Raw genomic sequence first — 23,414 nt, 5'->3', positions numbered from 1 at the left:
GCCAAAGCAAACTCATAGAAAAATGATTTAGTCGTTGGTGTATTATGGTTTACTATTCCCTTTTAATTCTCAATGGACACTGCTCCACTCTCACCAAGAGTTCAAGCTTAAAAGCAGAGCAAACAAACTTCTTGAGAAGCTCTCTCTCTCTCTCTCTCTCTCTCTCTCTCTCTCTCTCTCTTCCTCTCTCTCTCAAATGCATATTCCCTAAACCACTAGTTGTTGTCTATCTGTTATCTTTCTCCAAAGATGAAAGGAATCGATATATTCTGTGCGTCACAAGCTTCAACAGCCATATGTGTGAGCATGGAACCAGGGTCGTCTTCGTCCTCCGCCATTGATCAGGGTGGCCGTGCAATTGATCGGCACAATCCCATTATCAGAGATGCAAGAAGGAGCAGCGTTAAAACTCTCACCACTCCTTGTTCTTCTCAATCACCCATCAATCCTAAACCTTACCACCAGCTCCACCAAAAGAATCGAAAAACCACTGGTAAGTCAAATGATCAAATCAAGAAGGCCTCTGCAAAGAACGTTGATCAATATGGGAAGAGCTCTGCTAAGCCATTGGATATGCTCAGAAAGAGCTCGGCTAAGTTTGTAGATTTAATCAGCCCTCCTGGTTCATCAAGGTATCTTTTGAGTGAGCCACCCTTCTTCGACGTGTTACCTGATTTTGATCCAGTTTTAGCATTGGTTCCTGTTGAACCCAAGAAGGCAAAAGCTGTAAATCTTGATGATGATTCCCCTGTCTTGAAACCTTCTTCGTCATCTGGCTCTTCGGACTCGAAACCTTCTTCATCCTCAGGCTCTGCCGACCAGGTAAGAAATCTGCTCTCTCCCCCACTGCTAAGTGAATGATCACCAGGGAAAGTGTCTGGTCAATTTATGGAAACTACTTCCTAGTTTTAAACATAGTGATGATGAAAGTACTGGACAAAATTAGATATAACAGCATTTTGCTTGTAGTTCTTTCTGTTTGCGAAAAAGGTTGCAGCGCCTCCATATGTTTTCTACGAAGAAATTTAACATTTTCTTAATCTGTAAAGCAACAAAAGGAATACGAAGAGCATTGGATCTGCTTAATACTAATTGTGGGTGGATGAATGCTTGGACTTGTTCCAAAAGCTGCATTAGATGATGATGAAAACCTCATGAATCAGGTTTAAAAGTTCTTGGGATTATCTTTTCTTAGTACTTCCCTGTTCACTTATCTCAGAAGTCCAAGTGCACCCAAAGCCCTTTTTCAATCATTCCACTTTTCCGAATAATAAACTCATAATTTCAGTGGAGGAAGGGTGGGCGGGTGTGATTTTGATGTATTCTTCTTTCAGGTTGTGGTTTTGAGGGTGTCCCTGCACTGCAAAGGCTGTGAAGGCAAATTGAGGAAACACATCTCTAGAATGGAAGGTGTGCATATGACTTTCCACTCTTTTATTGGTTTGATTTGAAAGCAAGCATCTTGATAAAAACTGGACATGTACAAATCAAACTTAATTCTTGGTCATCATCTTCAGTATCTGTTCCAACTTCCATCTTCCAAGCCATGTTATATTTACTAATACTAGCGAAGATGAGTAGTGATTAACAAATGGGCAATTTTTATGATGTGAGCAGGGGTGACATCTTTCAACATAGACTTTGCAGCGAAGAAGGTAACAGTGGTGGGAGACGTGACGCCGTTAGGCGTCCTGGCAAGTGTGTCAAAGGTGAAGAGCGCGCAACTTTGGACACCTGCCATGGCGTCATCATTGCCTCATGGGTTGGCTCGAGTGAAATAGATAAAAGGAAAAAGGACTTAGGAAGAAAAGAAAAAGGAAATTTCAGTGGGGGAGTGTGAATCTGTGATGAGGGTGAATCAGATGCTTAATTTAGTGTAAATGCAGTCACAGCGTGGGTAGCCGAAGCAGAATCTGTCCCTTAGGAGAAAGTAAAGTAGGAGAGGTATTGATTCTCTTTTTCAGTTATGCTCAGAAACTCTTGTTCTTAATTTGAACGATAACAATGGTGCCTTTTTAGATATATTAATCAATTATTATTAAACACTTGCTTAAGTATGACCCATTATCATCTGTATCCAGTTCCCCATGATTTTGCTACAACATTGTCACGCTCTTGTACTTCCCAACACCATTTTGGCTTTCCTATTCAAGGGATGCTGTTTGGGAAGGTAGAAAATCCTGATCACTGGCTCGAGACCATATTTTTTTTGGTGTATGGTTCAAAGTTTATATTCAGGCAACCAGATAAAATATGTATTGTATAGTTTCCACACTTTCACTTGAAATCAATCCAAAAAAATTGTCTTGAAAAACAAATGATAAATAGAATCACCGTGAATCGTTTCCATTCTTCAAATCACTAAGCACTAATCAGTTCATGGGAAACAGAATTGAGAGCTGGTGGAGAATGGGTGTTACGAGAAATTCTATTTTTTCTTCCTAAAAAGATAAGAAATAGTATGGCTACTCCTAATCTAGAGAAACGGATGCTGTAACTTGTAAGGCAACACTTGGTCCCCGACGATTTTACCGTGCTTCTGTTTTACAGGCTCTCATGGTTAGTTGCAGTCGCTCTGCCAAAACATTAAAGTAGTAAACGAGGAGGCCATATAAGGGCAACGGCCAGTAAGTGTGCCCCATGAAACGTATCAGGTGCTCCAGAAGGGGTGGTCGGTTATGTGAGCCAGTTAATTAATGCGGACTGGAACAGAGGTTGCACATGGCACAAAATAAATGGTAGTAGTTTTGTACTCGAGTACGCCTGAGCGAATTAGGGACAGGACAGAGGTCACAACTTGAGGGAGTGCTCAAGGACTAAGCAAAGTGTGGTCCGCGGCTATAGGTCCCATTTTGAGAGTCTTGAGACTCTAATAAGTTCCCAAAAGGGAGAACCCTCTTTCATAGTTCAGATAATGTGGCTCCTTTGCACCAAGTCAAGCCAGATAGATGTCCAACCTCCTCAAATATCCTCAATTGAGCTTTTATAAGCAGCAGGAAATTTATAAGATCATCTGGAGTCATCTACATTGTGAGGTGTAAAACAGTTATAGAGAAGTTCAAAAAGAGCATCCCCTCCAGCATGAGGGAACCTTTTTGGAACTGGTTAGGAATGGGGCCACTAACCCAGCCCGGATCCAGCCAGGTTCTATTGATCATGTCCCCTTCCGATATCTATGACGACCCGCTTGTCTTGGGGCGTCTTTGGCTTTCCGAGAGAAAGCCCGCCGGAGAATTCTTTCTCTTCTCGTCTCGGCTCCGTGCGTTCACAGAAGATGGGGTGGGGTAGTATGGAGACCTTTGAAATTTTCATATATTTCTTGTATATAGAATTTGTGTAGGGAATTGTAAAGATTGTCAGGAAAAATGTCAGAAAAAGGAAATACAGAGAAAAGGAAGAAAAAGAGTGAAAGAAACAAAAAAAAAACCTTGAAATCAATAAATTATTTTTATATATTCATTTACATTTATTATTTTTTATTATATAAATATTAAATAATTTATAAATTTATAAATTTAATTTTAATTTTTATTATATTTGATTGTCTTTTGCATTTTATATGGTGAAATCAAATATAAAAAAAGTCATTTTCTAGGTATGTTTTTTCTTTCCTTCATAATGTTTGAGAACTGAACATATCCTTATAGATGTAAGGAACTTTGATGGTTTCAAACATTATGTTATGTGCAATACAAGTTTCTTTTTTTTTTTTTTTTTTTTTTCATTTCTAGTTTTTGAGTCTGGTCGTTGAGCATAGAAAGCTATAAAAAAGTTGACTTAATAAATTAAAAGTGGCTTGAGTTGTACAAGTGTAACATTTTAACTTGTTAATGTAAAGTGACTTGAGTTGTCTAAGACTTGTGGTTTGAGTTATTATCTAATTATGGCAAACATGAAAAATACTTTTAAGTTCATGATGTACAAGTGGCATAGATCCTAAGGAAACACTTAAATTCGTGACATAATACCATTGGGAAATCCTAAGAAAACGGCTAAATTTGTGATATAAGTGCATGATGCCATTAGAAGCGTTATGATACCACCACAATATCCGAAGTGATTCATGTCAATGGAGGATTTGAAAATGAAAATGCACCAATTTTATGTTCTTTTACATACTGTGGTAGTAAAATATGACTACCACATTAACAATGTCTAAATGTGCTTTTGACCGAGCAATGTAAAAGGATTTGGGTTGCAAGTGTAGTATTACTAATCAACGTCAAATGACTTGACTCAACACTTTTATTCTTCTGTTATACATGATATTATAATTTGACTTATTTCAGTTTTTATTCCTGAATGCCAAACACCAAACGCGCCATGAATTAATTTAAAACCATATGAGCTTGGGCGTGATAAGTGGGAAACGTTTTTCCATTCCCTCTAGCATGGGCAAGTGATCAACTTATTATCTTCTGTCCGGAAACCTAAAACTGCCACTAAGCCTGCACCACCAATTTTGGTGGCAGCAGTTGATTCCATTTCGAGATTACGTCATGTGATGGAAGTGGGACAGAGTCTTATACGGGGTGGAGCCCAGAGAAGACTGTGGGCCTCCGAGAACAACGAAGTATTTGAAGTTCGAAATTTGAAGGAGGAGAGCAAACAGGAAGAAAAGAGTCCGGTGGCATTTGAAGAGCAACCTACCACGTCCAAGAAATCCGGAAAAATACTCTGAATTAGTTCCCACATCCGCTTTCCACTATCAAGTTGTTATCAGATACTGGGACATATTCAGAGGCTTATCATCCCACATTACTCCAGTGGAAATAGAAGTCTTAGCCAAACACAATTCCTCTTTCTAAAACATTACTTAATGGTAATGTCCAGGGTTCTTCTTATTCTTCTGTTGAACCCCTTGTACTTCCCTTTCAATCATCCCTTTTGTCTCCTATTTTTTCCATGACGTCGTTTTCATGAACCGAAAAATATCATCTTCGTCATTTTATATGGAAGATAAAGACGAAGAGCTGGTCAGACTTAAACTAGCAATCAGATCAGCATCGTCACCAGTAACAGTCGCGGCCCCAGCTCTTCCATCACCACCACCACCACAACAGCAACAACCACTCTTGCTCTCATCCTCGTTATTGTCTTTGCTCACCCATCCAGTTCCCCCGTCCTTGCTACTACGACAGTTTTTTCCACCTACTTCTCTTCCTCTGGAGCCACCACCTTCCCCTCCCCACCCATCTTCCCATCTCGCATCTACCAATTCTAGTCTCCACCCATCTTCCCGTCGAGCATCTACCAATCCTCCCCACCCATCTTCCCGTCGAGCATCTACTAATCCTCCCCACCCATCATCCCATCGAACTTCTACTTCTCGCCAGAACGTGGAAGGCCCACTTCGTCCCTCCCAAACCCGCAAATCACCAATGAGAATTCTCCGACCAGGAAAGTCTGAGACCATCCCTCAACCATATCCATGGGCGACCACGCGACGAGCCAAAGTGCGAAGTGTCAGTGATCTGCTATCGAAAGGAATATTGAAAATCACTGGTGATGTTCAGTGTAAGCGATGCGAGAAACGGTACCAAATTGAATACAATTTGCAGGAAAAGTTTACTGAAGTAAATACCTTCATAACTGTCAACATGGACAACATGCACGATCGTGCTCCACAAATTTGGCAGAGTCCAATCTTGCCCAACTGTAGATTTTGTGAGCAGAATAACTGTGTCAAGCCTCTTCTCGGAAAGAAGAGACGCATCAACTGGCTCTTTCTGTTTTTGGGGCAAATGCTTGGCTGTTGCAAACTTGCTGAACTCAAGTATTTTTGCAAGCACACCAAGAGTCATAGAACGGGTGCTAAAGATAGAGTTCTTTATCTTACTTATCTTGGTTTACTCAAGCAACTTGACTCTTGATTCTGAACTCCAATTCCAGTGGATTCCTTATCTTTCTTATCTTGGTTTAGGCAAGCAACTTTCATTCTTCATTCCGTATTCCAATGGATTCCGTATTTGAATTGTGCTTTGTTTTTGTCATTCCTAGGTTTGATTCAAGATGTTGTTCTGAAATAATGAAATTCAAATTATAAATTTCATATTTTGATTGCTTGATCATGTAATCATCCCACTTGGTATATGAATAAATAGATAAGAAAGTTTTCCGAAAATTGCCGGACAATTATTTAGGTAGGGCAATGCCACTCTTTCTATTCCCATACATTTTTACCAACACAGGTTTTTTTTATTACTGTTTACCACCACCAGCCTGTCTTTCAAAAATGATTCTAATTTTACAAAACAGTTCTACAATGTTTCTAGAACAAAAATCCAGCAAAGTCTGTTTGGAAACACTTCTATAATGTTTCTATAACAACTGTTTTCTTAGTTTTTAAATATTTCTTACAAGTAATTTCTATGTTTTATTTTTAATCAATGTTGATATTTATTAGATTATTTTTTATAACATTCTAAAAAATTACCTTATTTCTTGTACGAATTTTCAAAAAACAATTTTTCTATATATAAAAAATTGTCTATTTAAAATTTTTGAAAGTATTTTATAAGGATTTGAGGTTTTGTTATGGCCATTTGTCCGAGTAAAAAATGTAAAATTGTTGATACCAAGTCAACTCACGATGGATTCCTCCCTCAGATTTCACAACACACTTCTAAAATTGTTGGTACCAAGTCAACTCACGATGGATTCCTCCCTCAGATTTCACAACACACTTCTAAAATTGTTGATATCAGGTCAATTGGGGATAAATTCCTAGCACACTTCTAAAATTGTTGATACCAAGTCAATTGAAGATGAATTCCTAAAAATGTAAAATTGTTGATTATTTCACAAAAAATGTAAAATTGTTGATACGATTTCTCAGTCAATCTGGTGTCTGGTGTCTTGTGTCAGTTATGGTATATCAAAGTCAATTTGGTGTCAGTTCTCGTATATCAAAGTCAATCTGGTGTCAGTTTCTCGTATATCAAAGTCAATCTGGTGTCAGTTCTCGTATATCAAAGTCACCAAAGATATCAAAGTCAATCTGATGTCAGTTCTCGTGTATATCAAATAATATTTGAGGCTATCACTATCCGTTCTCGTGTATATCAAATAATATTTGAGGCTATCAAGGAGATGCAAGTCTCAGCGCAAATGGTTCGGACAGGATGTTTCCGGATGCCTCAAAGGTTATCCCCAGATGCCTCAAAGGTTGTCCGACCAATGGTAAAAGAAGTGACACCTGACCTAGCTGGGATAACGCCATGTGAACAGACGCATGGAAGTATTTGTAGGTGGACATGTGGGATATATGTCTCAAAGGTTGTTCGACCAATGGTAAAAGAAGTAACACGTGACCTAGTTGGGACGACCCCGTGTGGACAGACATGTGGAAGTATTTGAAGGTGGACATGTGGGATAATGTCCCCACAAAAATGTTCTACGCAGTTGGAGTGAAAAATGTAAAAATGTTTGACTGAGACATGTGAAAAATATTCGCCATTTGTTCGACGTATGTGACGGTGAAAAATGTTTCATGCAGCGGTACATGTGAAAAATATGGGTGAAAAGCACGGGTCTCGTTTTTACACTTACACTATCATTTTTCTTTCTTGAGAAATGTGTCTTTGATAAATTAAGGTTCGAAAACATTTTCTAGATTTCATTTTTTCTGTTTTCTTTTCTTAAAAATATGTTAAGGAATTGCTTTTAAAAAAATAATAACACGAAAAATAATGAAAGCAATCAAATTATATTTGTTGATTATTTTCATTAATTTTTTTTAGCTATTATCTATCTTAATAGTAAAAATGTTATATGTATATAATTAACAAAGGAATTGACCCATTGTGTTCTTTTGTTTGTTACTAATTTTTTCATTAAAAAATAATATTATATATATCTCTTACCAATAATATTATATATTTTTTGCTAATTAATTATATTTATAAAATAAAAAAACATAATATTATTGATAAAAAAAAGTAAGAATAAGATTATTATATCATAATATTATTGATAAATATCTATATTTATTTTATCTGTTTTAATTTTTTATTTATAGTTGTGTAACTCTTTAGAAAATTGATTCCACTTTTTTAAAAAAGTTTTCAAAAAACCAATGTACATTTTCACTTTTTCACTTTAAACTCTGTTTTCTATAAACAAGAAATAAATATTTGAATGTCGTGAAATAAAAGAATGAAAAGAAAAAAATAGGAGAGAATAATAGGAATGATAAGAAAATACAAAATTCTAAGAAAGAAATTCAAAAGAGTCGTAAAGAGATTTACATTGATATGAATATATGAATGATATCCCCAATTTCCCATAATTCAAGGGATTTTTATATTTTATAATATTAAACATATTTTTCAAAATTTCAATTTGTTTTCTATTTTCTTTGAAAATAAAAATAGAAACCTAAAATTTCATGCTCTACCAATCAAAGATACTACCCATTCATAAGGATGCATAAAACAATAAATATCTTAAGATATTTTGGAAATGTTATTGTAGACATTAAAATTTTTAGTGAATTAAATTATCACTAAATTGATCTTCAAAATGGCAGCTTCCCAATTCAATAAAATTTAGGCTCCACAAGTGATGAGTCACACATTTGACATGTGTAGGGGTACAACTTGAGTGGGCTGGTCCAACCTAACCAGAGCTTAATATGATGCTTGGGTAAATTTGGATAATCATTTTCAATACTAGAAGTTGGAAGAAACCAAGTCTAACCCGAACCCAATTTCTATTTTTATAATATTTATAATACATATTATCCTATATAATAATATTCTTTTCTTTTTTTTTTTTAAGAAAAAACCAAATTTATTATATCATATACTTTTTACTTTTCTTAGGAAGAATATATATATATAACCTGAACTCAATTCAATCAACCCTAACTCAACTCGAGTTTAGAAAAATGAAGTTAGATTGGACTTGGATTGAATGCCTCGGGGTAGCAATCATGTTGGGTTGATTGTTTTTTAATTTGGGTTGGGTTTGGGTAACCCAACCAACCCACCCAAGTTGGAACCTAAACATGTGACATATATTTTAAAAAGATGACATATGACAAAATTTAGAAAGATACAAAATTTTTAATAAATTAAATTATCGATAAATTGGTCTTTAAAATGATAACTTTCCAATTCAACAAAATTTGAGCTTGAGATGGATTTCACATATTTGACAAGTGACATATATTAAAAAAGAAGGATATGAGACAAAATTTGGTCTTACAAATAAAATTTAATCTTTTAATTGAAATCAAAAGAGAATTAAAAATAAATATTCTTTTGGCAAATCTTTTAATGAAGAAGATAAGTTGTTAAAATCAACGAACCAAATTTTTTGAATTAAACAATTAAATTTAAATTTTGAGGATTTCAAATTTAGTCTCCTAATTTCACATATGACTTGCTTCAATGAAGAGGACTTGACAAAACGATTCTACATAATAAAAAAGGTTTCATAGAAAAGAAAATATTTTACAAAATCTCTCAAACAATCCGAGAAATGACAAAAGTGTTACACATGTGATCTTTACCTTTAACAAGTTCATTCAGGAACAAATGGATAAATCACTTGTGACTCTCAATTGATCTTCGAAATTTAAAAAAAAAAAAAAAAATCATTATCATGTTTCAAATTGTGATCAAGGTGAATAAAGTGTTATAAATGTGATATTTGTCTTTCAATGAATTCATTCAAGAAACATGTGGACAAGCCACTTGTGGCTCTCAATTAATCTTTGATTTTTTTTAAAAAAAAAAGTTTTTATCATCATCTTTCAAATTGTGATAAAAACGAATGAATCAAAGACTTTTCAGCAAGTAGAGGAAAAAACAATATTTTTCCTTTATCCTTTTTGATTTGCTCCAACAAGTCTATCTAGCATGAAAACACACTCTTCAAGCCTACATAGAGAGAAAGAATTTCAACCTAAAGTAAACTGCAAACTTAATAAAGGACATTAAAAAAAAATACAATCTTTATGTAGAAGATACAAAAAAAAATTGTCAATCCAATTGTGATAGTAAAAAGATTGTGTTTTTAAAATAAGAAAATAATATACAAGCACTCAGAAAAATAAGAACTCTTGAAGACATGTAAATCTTTAATATTTCAAATTTAAAAATTTTTGAAAGTATTTTCGCGTATAAAAACAAAAAACAAAAAATATATATTAAAAAAAGAATCAATTTTTAATAAATTTCTTGGCATGACAAAATAAACCATATCCGTTTCTACACTTATGCTATTATTTTTCTTGGGAAAAATGTCTTTTGATTTGCAAAAAGAAAAATTGAAAAATTAAGACTATATTTGGTTTTCCCAAAAAATTAGGGAAATAAAAAAATATTAAGGAAATGGTTTTTTTATTTTATTTCATTATAAAAAATATAAAAGAAAATCAAATATAATTAAAAATAATTTGAAATTTATGTATTTTAAAATTATTTAATCTTGTTATAATAAAGAGAAATAAGTAAAACGAGTTTGAAGAAATATATGAAAATAATTTATTAAATTTAAACTTTTTTTTTTCTTTCCCATTTTCTCTCAAATTTTCCAAGAACTAAACACAGCCTAAGGTTTTATTTGGTTTGAAAAAGTTTTCTATATTTCATTTTCTATGTTTTTTTCTTAAAAATATGTTAGAAAGTGAATTATTTTTAAATAAATTTTTATTGATAAATATCTACATTTCTTTTATCTGCACTAAATTTTTATCCATATTTGTATTTCCCTTTCTAGAAAGTTGATTCCACTTTTCTTAAAAAAATTTGAAAATATAATATTAATGGTAAAAAATAAGAATAAGATTTCATAATATTATTGATAAATCTATATTCTTTTTGTATGTACTTAATTTTTATCCATATTTGTATTTCACTTTTAAGAAAATTGAATCCACTTTTCTTTTAAAAAAAATTTGAAAATATAATATTAATGGTAAAAAATAAGAATACGATTTCATAATATTATTGATAAATCTATATTCTTTTTGTCTATACTAAATTTTTATCCATATTTGTATTTCACTTTTACCGCTTTCCTTAAAATAAAAAATTGAAAATATAATATTAATGGTAAAAAATAAGAATAAGATTATAATATCATAATATTATGGGAAAGTGGGTTGTGACACACTAATTTAAAAATAAATATAGAAAAAAATGAAAAGATGAATGAATTTATATAATATAAGATATAAAACCATTATTAATTAGAGAATTAGAAAGATTTTATTTATCATTAGAGGATTTGGAGAAGTTTTCCAAAATAATTTGTATGTTATATTATATAATACAAAATTTGTTATATATTTATTTGTAATATACTTTTATCAAATTAAAATGATAAATTAATTTTTTGTAATTCTATTTAATATTATCAAGTAAAATGGTATTTGAAGATATAATTATTAATTTATGAAAAAATGCATATATTTTAAAAAATATTTTTAAATTGATGAAAATAAAATTGATTTATAAAAGTTGAAATTTATATATATTTTTTCAAATAAGTGAGTCAAAATCTATTTTTTCTTATTATTATTGATAAATATCTATATTCGTTATATTATTTTATTAAAATGTAATAGGTTATGAATTTGTAGAATTTCCTTTTCGAGGAGTGCTTTGTTCTATGTAAAGGGTAATAGAGAAGATCCAAAATGCAAAAGAACAACATGGAGCATAGAGGTGGATTAGGGAGGAGGCTTATGGTTTTGCTAGTTTTGGGTTGTGTTTTGGGTCTTGCTAATGCCCAAAGACATGCAATGAATTTTGTGATGCTACCCAAGGGAGACCCTATTCCTCCATCAGGGCCATCCCATAGAGGTTCGGAAACGCCTCCTCCACCTCACTCATTTGCAAGAGGTCCTACTCTCAGATTCGGAATGCTACCTAAAGGAGTCCCGATTCCTCCATCCGGGCCATCCCAAAGAACTTCAGATCCACCACCTCCACCACAACCATTTGCAAGAGCATCTGTTTTTAGGTTTGGAATGCTCCCCAAGGGAGATCCTATTCCTCCATCAGGGCCATCCCATAGAGGTTCAGAAACGCCACCTCCACCTCACTCATTCGCAAGAGGTCCTACTCTCAGATTCGGAATGCTACCTAAAGGAGACCCTATTCCTCCATCCGGGCCATCCCAAAGAACTTCAGATCCACCACCTCCACCACAACCATTTGCAAGAGCATCTGTTTTTAGGTTTGGAATGCTCCCCAAGGGAGATCCTATTCCTCCATCAGGGCCATCCCATAGAGGTTCAGAAACGCCACCTCCACCTCACTCATTTGCAAGAGGTTAGCTCTCAGATACGGAATGCTACCTAAAGGAGTCCCTATTCCTCCATCCGGGCCCTCCCATGGAAGTTCAAATGCACCACCTCCACCACAAGTAACATCTACCCTCAAGTCAGGAATACGTTCTTAGGATGCTTATTAGTTATTACTCATAATAAGGGGCGTTTGAATGAAAAATAAAAATCATAGCTTCTATTTCATCATTCTCTTTGTTATCCTCTAATAAGGAGTGGTTGAATAAAAAATGAAAGTCATGGGTCCTATTCTATCATTCTCTTTATTGTTCTCTTACTTTTCTTCCCCATTGCTCCATTTATGATTAAATATTAAATCTATTCATAAATATTTTCTTTATTAATCATATATTAATTAATAATTCAAGGTGTTCCATTCTATTATGTAGTTTATCTCGTAACACACGTATTTTATAGTATGAGACTACAAAATAATCAAAACTCACCAAAATAATATATATATATATATATATCTTTAAAAAATAAAATAATAATTTATGTGTCATAAAATTATTACATGATCAAATTATTTTAAAAATAAAATAAAATAATATTATTTCATTACTTAAAGCATATTAATATATGATAAATAATTAAATTTAAATTACAATTATCTTATGAATGATTAACTTTAAATTAAAATTATTTATTAATCCATCTATATTTACTTAACTTTTATTAAAATTATTTTAAATTCCTTTAAACTTTTTGTTGCATTTTGGATTTAAAAAAAACATTCAAAATATTTAAATAAAATTTACATCAATTTTTATTTTTATTTTTTTTGGTTTGAAAATCAATTTTAACCTAGCCTTTTTTATAATTTTGTTTCTCATTAGTTATTTAAATTATTAAAATTACGGAAATTTGTATTTATAGTTTCCCTCATCAAATTATTTTTTTGATTAAAACTTAAATGTTCTAAAATATTTTTTAAAAAAATTGTACATAATTGAGCTGATTTCAATTTCATGATAAATTTATTTTTTAAAATAAAAATTAAAGTGATAAACATTATAAAAATTAAAAATAAAGCTATAAATTTTGGGTTTTTTTATAAAAAAAATTCGTCGATTAAATTAGAAAAAAAAATCACAACAAATGTGTTTTTTTTGTTTTTTATTTTTTATTTTTGTTCTTTTTATTTCATATCTAAGTACTATAGAAGATCTTTTTTTTTGTTTTTATTTTACTTTATATTATTAATTATACTAACTAAAATCTCGTTAGATAATATTATAAATACTTTCTAAAATCATCTTCAAATACACTCTAAATATAATTTATAAATGAACTAATTAAATATTTTGTAAATTTTTAAATTTTAATTTTTTTGTTAAAAATAAACTAACATTTTTATGTTAAATGTGTTTGTACTTTTTTCTTTCCTAAAATGGCCTTGTAAATTTTTCTTTTATTTTCCTTTCTTCCCATTATCCCACTTTCTACTTTTTTTGCTATATTGTCTCTCAAACTTAAATTTATATTTGAAAAACCTAATCATTTTTAGGGAATTTACACCATTTGGTAATTGTTTTAAAAAACAAAACCATTTTTTAGAATGTTTTTAATATATTTTTAAATATATTTTAAAAATAATTTTTATATTTAATTTTAAAAAATAAGTGAAACAAGGTAAAAACATAAAATAGTTTTTTATTTGTAATTTTTATTTTTATTTTTATTAGCAGGAGTTCGATTTCTTTCATTCTCTTTATTGTTCTTTTATTTTTATTTCTTTTTCGTTCAATTTATTTAATTTTTATATAAAAAAAAATACATATATACAAATTTGCTTGTGTGAATTTTGACAACATATGCCTAAATACCTATGATTTAGGTTTAAATACAAAAAAAAAAAAAAAGCTATTAACTTTCTATTTAAATTGTGTTAAATTCCTTTTAATCTATTTTATATTCGTTTATTTGAAAAAATAAATTCAAAATTCGGGAATCTTATGGTTAATTTTAAACCTTTTTTGTTACATTTTTAATAAATAAAAAATTCAATTTTTCTGACTAAGATTTATTTTGATATTTTTTTCATTTGAAAGTACTTTCTTTTAAAAAAAATTGATAATTTGTTCTCATTAGTTTATTTAAATTAAAATTATGGAAGCTTGTATTTATAATTTCTCTCATCAAATTATTATTTTTATTTAAAACATATATTTCTAAAATATTAAAAACCTCATTTTTATTAAATTTGTAGATAATCGAGTTGTTTTCAATTTCATGATAATTTTATTTTTTAAAAATAAAAAATTAAAGTGATAAATATGAAGAAAAAAAAAATTTAACTCGATAATTATTGGACTATTTTCAAAATTAAAAACTTATTTTATTAAATTTGTAGATAATTGAATTGTTTCCAATTTCGTATGATTTTATATTTTAAAAAAAACTTATTTTATTGAATTTGTAGATAATTGAGTTATTTTCAATTTCATGATAATTTTATTTTATTTATAAAAAATAATTTTGAAGTGATAAATATAATAAAAATATATATAAAATGATAAATATTGGGCATTTAAAAAACTGTGGATTAAATTAGATAAGTCGTCCAATATTGAATGCCCCTAAATTAAGATAATGAATATTTAAAAAAAATAGATATAAAAAGAAAAGAAAGAAAGAATTTTTTTTAACCTAAATAAATGACTCTTTTTTTCCTCTTAATCAATTATTTCTCCCTTTTTATTTCTTATCTAAGTACCGTGGAAGATTGCCTACTCCTAGTATCTTAAAATCGCCATCAGTTCCTTTTATTTTAATTTTTTAATTATATTAAATAAATATAATTATAAATAAATTAACTAAAAATTTGGTGAATTTTTTATCTTTTATCTGGTAAAAAAAATAAACTTTTATTTTTATTTTAAATGTGTTTTAAAAAAAAGGAAAAACAAATTTTATTTTATTTTATTCACTTAACGAGAATCATTTATGATTTCTTCGTTTATATTAGTCATAAATTCAAAGAAATAATATATAATTTATTTATATTGAAAACAATAGTAACATTTAAAAATAAAATGTCACATTTAAATTGTTTGTTATGTCTTCTATTAATTTTCTTTCATGATTTCTTTATAAAAATTTTCCTCTATTTTTTTTCTATGCATGGATAATGACACACATCATGACACTACTCATGACATACATAATATCATCTATCATGACATAGGTTGTGACACGTATCATATATAATGATATGGGTTGTGGCACTCTTCATGTATCATGACATAGTTCGTGACACATGTTATATGACATAGGTCATGACACATGTCATATGACACGAATTATGACAAGTGATTGCAAGCTTGTTTATTGGAATTTATATTTTATAATTCATTTCACAATTAAAAAATATATCCATATATATATATACTTAAATGGTGATAAAATATAAAAATGTGAATATTGAAAATACTAATAATTAACCTCAAATAATACAATAAGGCATTTAATTAAAATCTTATTTTTATATCCAAATATAGAAATAATTTAAAATTTTAACACCATTATTTTGATCATTACATATGTTCACAATAATTTGAATAATTTAATTTATTAAGCACTTAAATTTTATTTTAAAAACCAAAGCATTTTTAACTCCACTAATCATAACCTTTTTACCAGGGGTTCTGCTCTGCTTTCATTTCATTTTTCAAATTTTTCTCTAGCATGTCGATTTCGATCATTTTATTTATACGCTTTACCTGAACTGATCGTTACATCAATTCATATGTGTATATGTGAACTGCCTAGAACCAAAAACAGCTTTGGTTCAAAATCTCTACATGGACACAACTTCGTCCACTAGCTCATCCATCACCAGCCTCTCTATTTCCATACCAATTGCATTCACATCCACTCCTAAATTCAGCCACTCTGATTCCCTCTCCAGCTCCTTCTCCAATGTGGCATCATTCGCCATCTTCTCCTGCCTTGCCAGCAACTTATATATTTCTTCGTTGAGCCTGTCCTTGCGCCATCTGGAATGAACACTCGACCCTATCTTCACCCACGGGTGAGGGTCTACAAACGGCTGGAAAACTTCCATGAGTACTGAATTTATTCGATCAAACACTAGCCTCCTTTCCGACTTCAATCCAGTTGTATGGTCACTATACAGCTTTTCAAGTTTTTCAAAGATCATGGGACTCAAAGGGCATTCGGAGGACTCCCATCCTGCCACAAACATCTCAGGGTCACTATCACTGTAGCCGGAGTCAACTAGAACATCAGCTATGTAGGAAGATTCCCAGCTATCCTCAGCTCTAAATATTCCCATCTCTTCTGAAACTCCAGCATCTTCATCACTCGAGATAACCATGGATCCTTCTGCATAAGCATCTGTCTCCAACTTGAGAAGCTGAAGTTGCATTCGAAGCCCTAGCAACAATCACAAATGAGATGAAAGGTAATTAAAGCAAAGAAACAGGCACATAGGGAGTGCATAACCAAGAGAAACAGGTATACATAAATTGAACGGCATCATATGAAAATGAGAACATCCAACTTTTTGTTTTGCATTAGCATTTGGAGTAGAAAAAATGAGGGCTTTAAAATGGATGATTAAAATGCTGTGTACTAAGACAAGGATAAATATGAGAGCATTCATGACTTAGAAATCAAAGAGCTGGGATGATTTCATTATGGGACAACAACCGCATCCTTGACACTAGTAGAAAGATCAGGATAAACATGAGAGCTTCATGACTTAGAAATCCAAGAACTGTGACCATTTGGGTATGTACCAATACAGGATGAGATCATGAGAGTGAAAATGTTTGTACTCTGATTTTAAAGGAAAAGAAAAGAAAAGAAAAAAAAACACATATATAGCCATGTTCAATTATATGACCCCAAATAGATCAGTTAATACATGTTCAATTATATAGCCATTTGAGCTCTTCATTCTTTCGTTGCTTGTAAAAATCTGAAGCATGATACCACACTTTTTTCCATATATATTTCTAATGAAACTAACTACTGCATAAATTATAATTTCCCACCTATGAGTTCTAGAAATGAAAATCCTGTTTTTACTTAATGCTATGTTTAGTTCTTGGAAAATTTAAGGAAAAATGTAAGGGAAGAAAGAAAATAGAAAAGAAAAGTAGGAGGAAAGAAAGAGTAAAGGAAAATAAAAAATAGTTTTAAAATCAATAAATTATTTTTATATACTACTTCAAACTCATTTCATTTATTTTAACTCTTACATATAAATATTAAATAATTTTAAAATGTATAAGTTTCTAACATATTTTAGTTATGTTTGATTTTCTTTAGTGATTTTTATAGTACAACCAAATAGAAGAAAATCATTTTCCTTAGTATTTTTTTCTTTCCTTAGTACTTTCCATGAATCAAACATAAGTTTTACTTCTCATAGCTCCTTTTCTTTCTTGAAACTTTTCTTTTGTTTTTTTGTTTTTTTTTTTATCCTAATAGATTCTTTTTCTTGCAACAATTTCATTTTTTATAATAGATTTATGACTTCAAATACTATGAAAAAAAAAATTCAATGATTTGAAAAGCTTCTACTTACCTTGGAGGTCAGCACTGACTCTCTCAAAGCATTCAGAACCAGATGATAAATCTTCTGGAAAGGTAGTTTCCAGAACAGAAACTGGACTAGGCTGTTCAGCCTCCTTGGAGCTTGATGGAGATTCTGGTTCAGGCACTGAGCCCAGCAAAGGAACTGAACTTCCCTCAGATGATCCATTTGATGGTTCCTGGAACATTATAAAGGATTTAGAAGAAAAATATGTAAAGACGCAACTGGAACTGTCATAATCTTAGTCAAACAAGAACTTCACGTGAGTCCATAGGGAAGAAAAACAAAAGAAACTAGTAGTTCAAGGATAGAATCTAACAAGTTCCTAACATATTCTATTTACATCATAAGTGGATAGGATTAATAGACAATGATAATGATTCAATTAATGTTTAAATCATGCTTCACTTTTACAACCATCCAAAAGTCAAGTGCAGGCAAACATGGGAGCCAAAACTGATCAAATACTATAGCAAATAATTCTAGATTTTGGAACAGTATTCAAGCATAGCTGGCAAAGTGAATAGACTACAGGCATGCCACACCTACACTGTTGCCAGCTTTTCAGGAGTTTGCAAGGTTAAAATGTGAACTCAAATGTATAAAAACAAATTTTAGCATGCACCCTTGGTTAGTTACCAAAATTAACTGATACCAGAAGAGAGAAGGTAGAAGACATATTCTCTAGGCATGAAATATAAACCACTGCCTAATGATTCCTTAAGCATCAAACTACCAGCATACAGAAAAATAAATAAATAAACCATGCTTTGATTTGGTTTTCACTAACAGGTCAAAATCCAAAGGTACAGGAATATGATTACCAAAATCCCTTGAGGCTATATTGAACAAATGATGCTATAAATCATCATAAATGGTTGTTGTAGACAATTTCCAGAGTTCCTTATTGTAGATTTTCAAGTGATCATAAGTCTGATTTTTGCATGCTAACTAGATAAAGGTCCAAAAAGGAGGATAAAAAAGTTCAGATAGAAAACATCCAAATCCATCTCTTATGGCAAACAATTGCACACCCACATTTGTCATTGCCTCTGTTGACAGTAGAAGAATGTCAAGGTACGCGATATGGTCCTAATGATGTAACTAAGAAAATAGGCTAAAATAAGAACAATATACAAGGAAAATATTTAAGACAAAACTGGAATCAAAAGTATTTTGAAGCCTTCACAATGCTACAGCAATCAAACTCAAATAGGCAAGTTCCAGAGCATGTTCTAAGCAATATACAGCCCAAAATATATGATACGTAATTATAAAGAGAACTCAAAGAAGCAGAATGCTGCAATAAGGTAGCTCAGATAGGAAAATGAAGGATTTTTTGTCGAAACCACGAAAGAGAAAAAATAAAATAGATAAGAGGACCAGCTAATATGTACAGAGTACAACTCAACAATTTTATGAACCCCACAGGACATCTAAATGTATAGGGATGAAAAGAAAAAAGATAGAGGACCAACTAAGTGACCCAGACATGACAAGATTTGCAAAATAATATGCTACAATAACACCTCAAAAATACTGATTTGCTGCATTAATAACATGTTAACAAGTAAAGAAATTCATTCAGAAAAGTAAAAAAAAAAATCACAAACCTGTGGAATTGAATCATCAAGGCCATGGGTTGAAGAATTATTTTCCACAAAAATACATGTTGATAATTCTCGGAGCGACTCGTCAGGGGACTCAGAAGACATGGCCATGTTCTCTTGTTCATCCACTATTGTATCAACAACTAAATTTGTATCAGTGGCATTATAAGCCGATGTCTCAGAAATCATAGGCTTTTCTTCAGATGGACCTTTCTCGTCAAGGTTGCACTTCATTTCATTGTGGTTGAAATAAATTTCCTGTAACGTGTCGTTATGCTCCCTACTTTTGTCCCGGGAGGACTGAGATTTCTTACTACTACATTTTAAGTTTCTGGAGGATAGACTTTCCTTTGGACCGATACTCCCCCTTATTGTCCTGTTTCTTCCCCGGTTCATGACTTCTTTTGACATCAGATACCAGCCATCAACCTGAGTTTCATGGTGCATGCTTGCCTTAGGACTTCCAAAGACATCAGATGAAGCAGGAAGAGACCTTGATCTTGATAAATGCCTGCCACATCCATCCTTCCACCCATCCATACTGCTGATACCCAAAGGACTAGCCCACTCTGAGGTTCCATCATTTCTAGAAAAACTATTGCTGCATCCACCTTGACCAATCATGGAATCCAAATTCTCAGACCTCACTTCCTTATCAGAAATAGCAAGCATTTCGGCTAACGTGCTGCCCCTATTTACTGCTCCCACTTCTTGAAACCTACGAGTCATCTTCCACCTCTCAGAGAGTCTCTTTCTGGCTTCCCTGCTTACAGAAGACTCCGTGGAATGGGATGATGAAGCCCTGTATCGGCTACTCCGGTCAAATGAGTTTCTCGAAATGAGCACAGTCTCTTCTGGTTCACTCAAGGAATCATTTCCAGACATACATGAGCTCTCATCCCCAGCATAGCCTCGAAACCCAGCAGATGAAAAATTCATGGAACCATTGGTGATACTATTTCTCATTCTCCTAGTGACTTCTTTTGCAATTTCTCTAGATTCTCTAGACTTGTGCCTTGAGAACCCCATCTCATTAGATCCCTGCAATTCAGCCTCCTTATTCCTGATACTCATGGATCCAGTATGCTTCCCACAATCTGAAAGAAAATCATAAGAAGATCGGGGTGATGAAATAGATTTAGAACTGCTCAGCACCTTCCCAAGATTCGGCTTCAAAACAACAATCCTTGTGGGCAGTACAGATGTCTCATCCCTCCCTTCAAATTGAATTCTTGATGGGTGAAGAGATTTATGAGCATCATGTTTACCATAAGAGTGACTGAAATGATCATCATGATGTTTTTGAGGAGAGCTAATATCATTCTTCCGTGAAGTTCCTCTCTTGGATTTCCAGCCTGTTGCATTGTTTTCATACTTGGGAGAATTTGATGACTTACTAACTGTTATACGACGGCAATGGGGCTGAGGAGGCACACCTTGCAGATCCTGCAGATGCTTTGTGAATAAGGAATCTGGCTCCTGAAGAAATTTCAGCAAAAGGTCCTTATTTGAGTCCAGTACTTCAAGTGCATCATGGAATTCCTGAGAATCCTGAAGCTTTTCATCAGTAGAAAGACGCTTTGCATCCATGAACTTCTGCCGAATGAATGCCTTCTCGGCCTCAGTGAGCTTTGAATTGGTAGTTCCTTGCCCTTCCACTTGGTAACAATCGCTTTCCCCTTTTGGTGCTACTAAAACTTCAAACACATCCTTAAATTCCTCCTGCTCCTTTGAATTCTTCTTCCTATGCAATTGGGGGCCATAAAATGTGCCACCACCTTCAGCTCTTTCTACTGTCTCTGTCCTCTGTTGATGATTTTCCATTAACTTCTTTTGTTGTTTATGAATGGGCTGCTGTGGTGGCAGTCCATCAAGACCCATCAATCTGGCAATAACACTCGGTGATCTTTTTTTAGGTTCAGCTTCTTTTGACATCTCTTTAGCTAACAACTTCTTCATCGGGGTTCCAATTGCTTGTTTTGAAGAGCTTGGTCCCAACTCAATCGTGAACTACAAATGCCAAAATTCACCATTATTTACAAAAAGAAAAGAAGTATAACTCATATATCTCAAAAAAATTTCTTCCCATTAATAATTCAGATACCAAAATGACAAACAACAAAATCAAATTGTAAAGCAAGGTACATTCAAGAATGAGAACCAAACCCACCGAATCTTCTTCCGTAGAACCACTAGTGCAAGAACTCAAATCAGAGGCCAATTTTGGAAAATTTCTCTGATTTCGGATCTGCCTGTTTCCTGAAAGTGAATTCCCCTGAGAAAATTAGGATAGCCATCCAAAGAGCAAATGACCAAGAATCATATAGTTTGAGATCTTCTGGAAGCATAATTTGAAAAAGAAAAAACACTATGACCAAGCGATGAAACATCACAACAGAGTATGCGGATACAAAAAACAATAGAGACCCTCAAACAAAAAATTACTATGGATTCTCATCTTGAAACCCTAGAAGAACACAAAAGAAGACGAAATGCAACTCAAAAGAATGAAAAAAGAAAAAAGAAAAAACAGAACTCCAAGGTAGAAGAAATAAAACTTGGAAAATGAAAACAAAAAAAAAAACAAATAAAAAAAATGTATATATATATATAGTAAAGCAGATGTTAACAAAATTCAAGTAATTGCATCAGTGAAAAAAAGAATCTTTCACATTTGCGAAACATCTAAAGATATGATTAGAGAAGAACTAAATAAATAGAATAAAACGCTTTTAAGAGCATGAAAACTGTCATTATATCTCATCATAACCCTACAACTCATTAAAGAAAACAAACAGAATCATGCCAATACCACTACACTGGAAATCACCAATCAATTTCAACCCAACTCAAACCCTACTTTAACAAAAGCACAAGCAACTAAGTCATAATCTCCACGCTCCATAAACCTACAGAAACATAAGCATTGAAGATGGAAAAAAAGACGAAGAAGAAGAAAAAAGAAGAAAAAGAAAAGACAACCTCTACAGTACGGCACTGGTCACTGAGAAAATGTGGTAGAAAAAAGAGAGACCAAAATGAGAGTGAACAAAACAGAAACAAAGTCCGAAACAGACATCCAGGGAAACAAACATTTACAAGTTTCTTTCACATTTTGTTTTCCCGGGAACCAAGAGGAAAATCAGACCTTCTTTCATGGCGGAGGCCGTCCGATCAGTGGGGGCCGCAATCTTTGACCTCTTTGCCCGGAACCTCTCCATCTTTAGTCATTTAAAAAAGAAACAAAAGAGGAAAAAAAACGTACTGCGTAAGAAATGATAGATCGGAAACCTCGGGAGAAAAAAAAAGACAGAGAGAAAAGGAAGAATCCGAGAAGATCACGGGCAGAGAAAACCTAGAACAAATTATTACCGTTGCTATTATTTAAATGCATTAAAACGGAATCCGGAAAGCAGATCTTGTAGGTTTAGAGAGAGAGGCGGTATGGCCAGATGTGGAGAGGGAGAGAGAAAGAGAGAGAAGGGTGATGCGTTTCTATTTTCCGGATTTAGAACGAGGGAGTGATACTTGAAACGGTGGGAGGGAGGGAGGGAGGGAGGGAGAGAGAGGAGAGAGAGGCAACGGCGAGGGCATTAATGGTTGAGGCCGTTCTGAAGCGGAGGGAAGAGCTGGGGAGAGGAGTGGTAAAGAGGGACCCAGATTTTGAACTTTCAAATACCGATTTTCTGACACAGTACCCTGACCCTCTGCGCGGGCAACTGGGCAAGTGGTTTACCCATGTCTCTCTCTTGCTTTATTTTTCCACCTGTCACCTCTTTGTCCTGCCATCTCACTCCTTATTTCCACGTCACCATTCTGAGTTCTTTCTCTTTCTCTTATTAAAAAATAAATTGTTTTTAATTTTTTATAGACCCTTTCTTTTCTTTTTCCTTTAATAGTGGTGCCTTTTCCATTTTTCAAACTTTATCTGGAT

The 23,414-nt window shown here is 32.6% G+C and overlaps 3 protein-coding genes across 4 annotated transcripts; 2 read left to right on the top strand and 1 right to left on the bottom strand.

The window, feature by feature from the left end:
• On the top strand, window positions 1-2,054 carry LOC100244737 (protein SODIUM POTASSIUM ROOT DEFECTIVE 3). The gene is made up of 3 exons (XM_002277832.4): window positions 1-822; window positions 1,335-1,410; window positions 1,618-2,054. The coding sequence occupies exons 1-3, from the start codon at window positions 250-252 to the stop codon at window positions 1,779-1,781; spliced, it is 813 nt and encodes a 270-aa protein (XP_002277868.1). The 5' UTR covers window positions 1-249; the 3' UTR covers window positions 1,782-2,054.
• A 9,611-nt stretch (window positions 2,055-11,665) lies between these two features.
• Window positions 11,666-12,292, top strand: LOC104880083 (uncharacterized). Its single transcript, XM_010655407.1, has one exon. It carries the CDS (start codon window positions 11,666-11,668, stop codon window positions 12,290-12,292), a length of 627 nt encoding a protein of 208 aa, XP_010653709.1.
• Window positions 12,293-15,979: 3,687 nt separating this feature from the next.
• Window positions 15,980-23,176, bottom strand: LOC100248303 (uncharacterized). Of its 2 annotated transcripts, XM_002274557.5 has the most exons (6): window positions 22,853-23,176; window positions 22,629-22,701; window positions 21,651-21,739; window positions 19,484-21,490; window positions 17,862-18,048; window positions 15,980-16,702 (listed from the first exon to the last, which is right to left on the bottom strand). In XM_002274557.5, exons 2-6 carry the CDS (start codon window positions 22,699-22,701, stop codon window positions 16,104-16,106), a joined length of 2,955 nt encoding a protein of 984 aa, XP_002274593.2. In that variant the 5' UTR covers window positions 22,853-23,176; the 3' UTR covers window positions 15,980-16,103. The 2 variants fall into 2 exon arrangements, with proteins under 2 accessions (XP_002274593.2, XP_019077419.1); XM_019221874.2 differs by lacking the exons at window positions 22,629-22,701; window positions 22,853-23,176 and adding an exon at window positions 22,341-22,387.
• Between the last annotated feature and the right edge of the window lie 238 nt (window positions 23,177-23,414).

The sequence above is a fragment of the Vitis vinifera genome, chromosome 8 (assembly GCF_030704535.1).
Source record: "Vitis vinifera cultivar Pinot Noir 40024 chromosome 8, ASM3070453v1".
Classification (NCBI taxonomy): domain Eukaryota; kingdom Viridiplantae; phylum Streptophyta; class Magnoliopsida; order Vitales; family Vitaceae; genus Vitis; species Vitis vinifera.
Note: the sequence above shows the minus strand (reverse complement) of the source record. Positions and strands in the feature narration are given on the sequence as shown.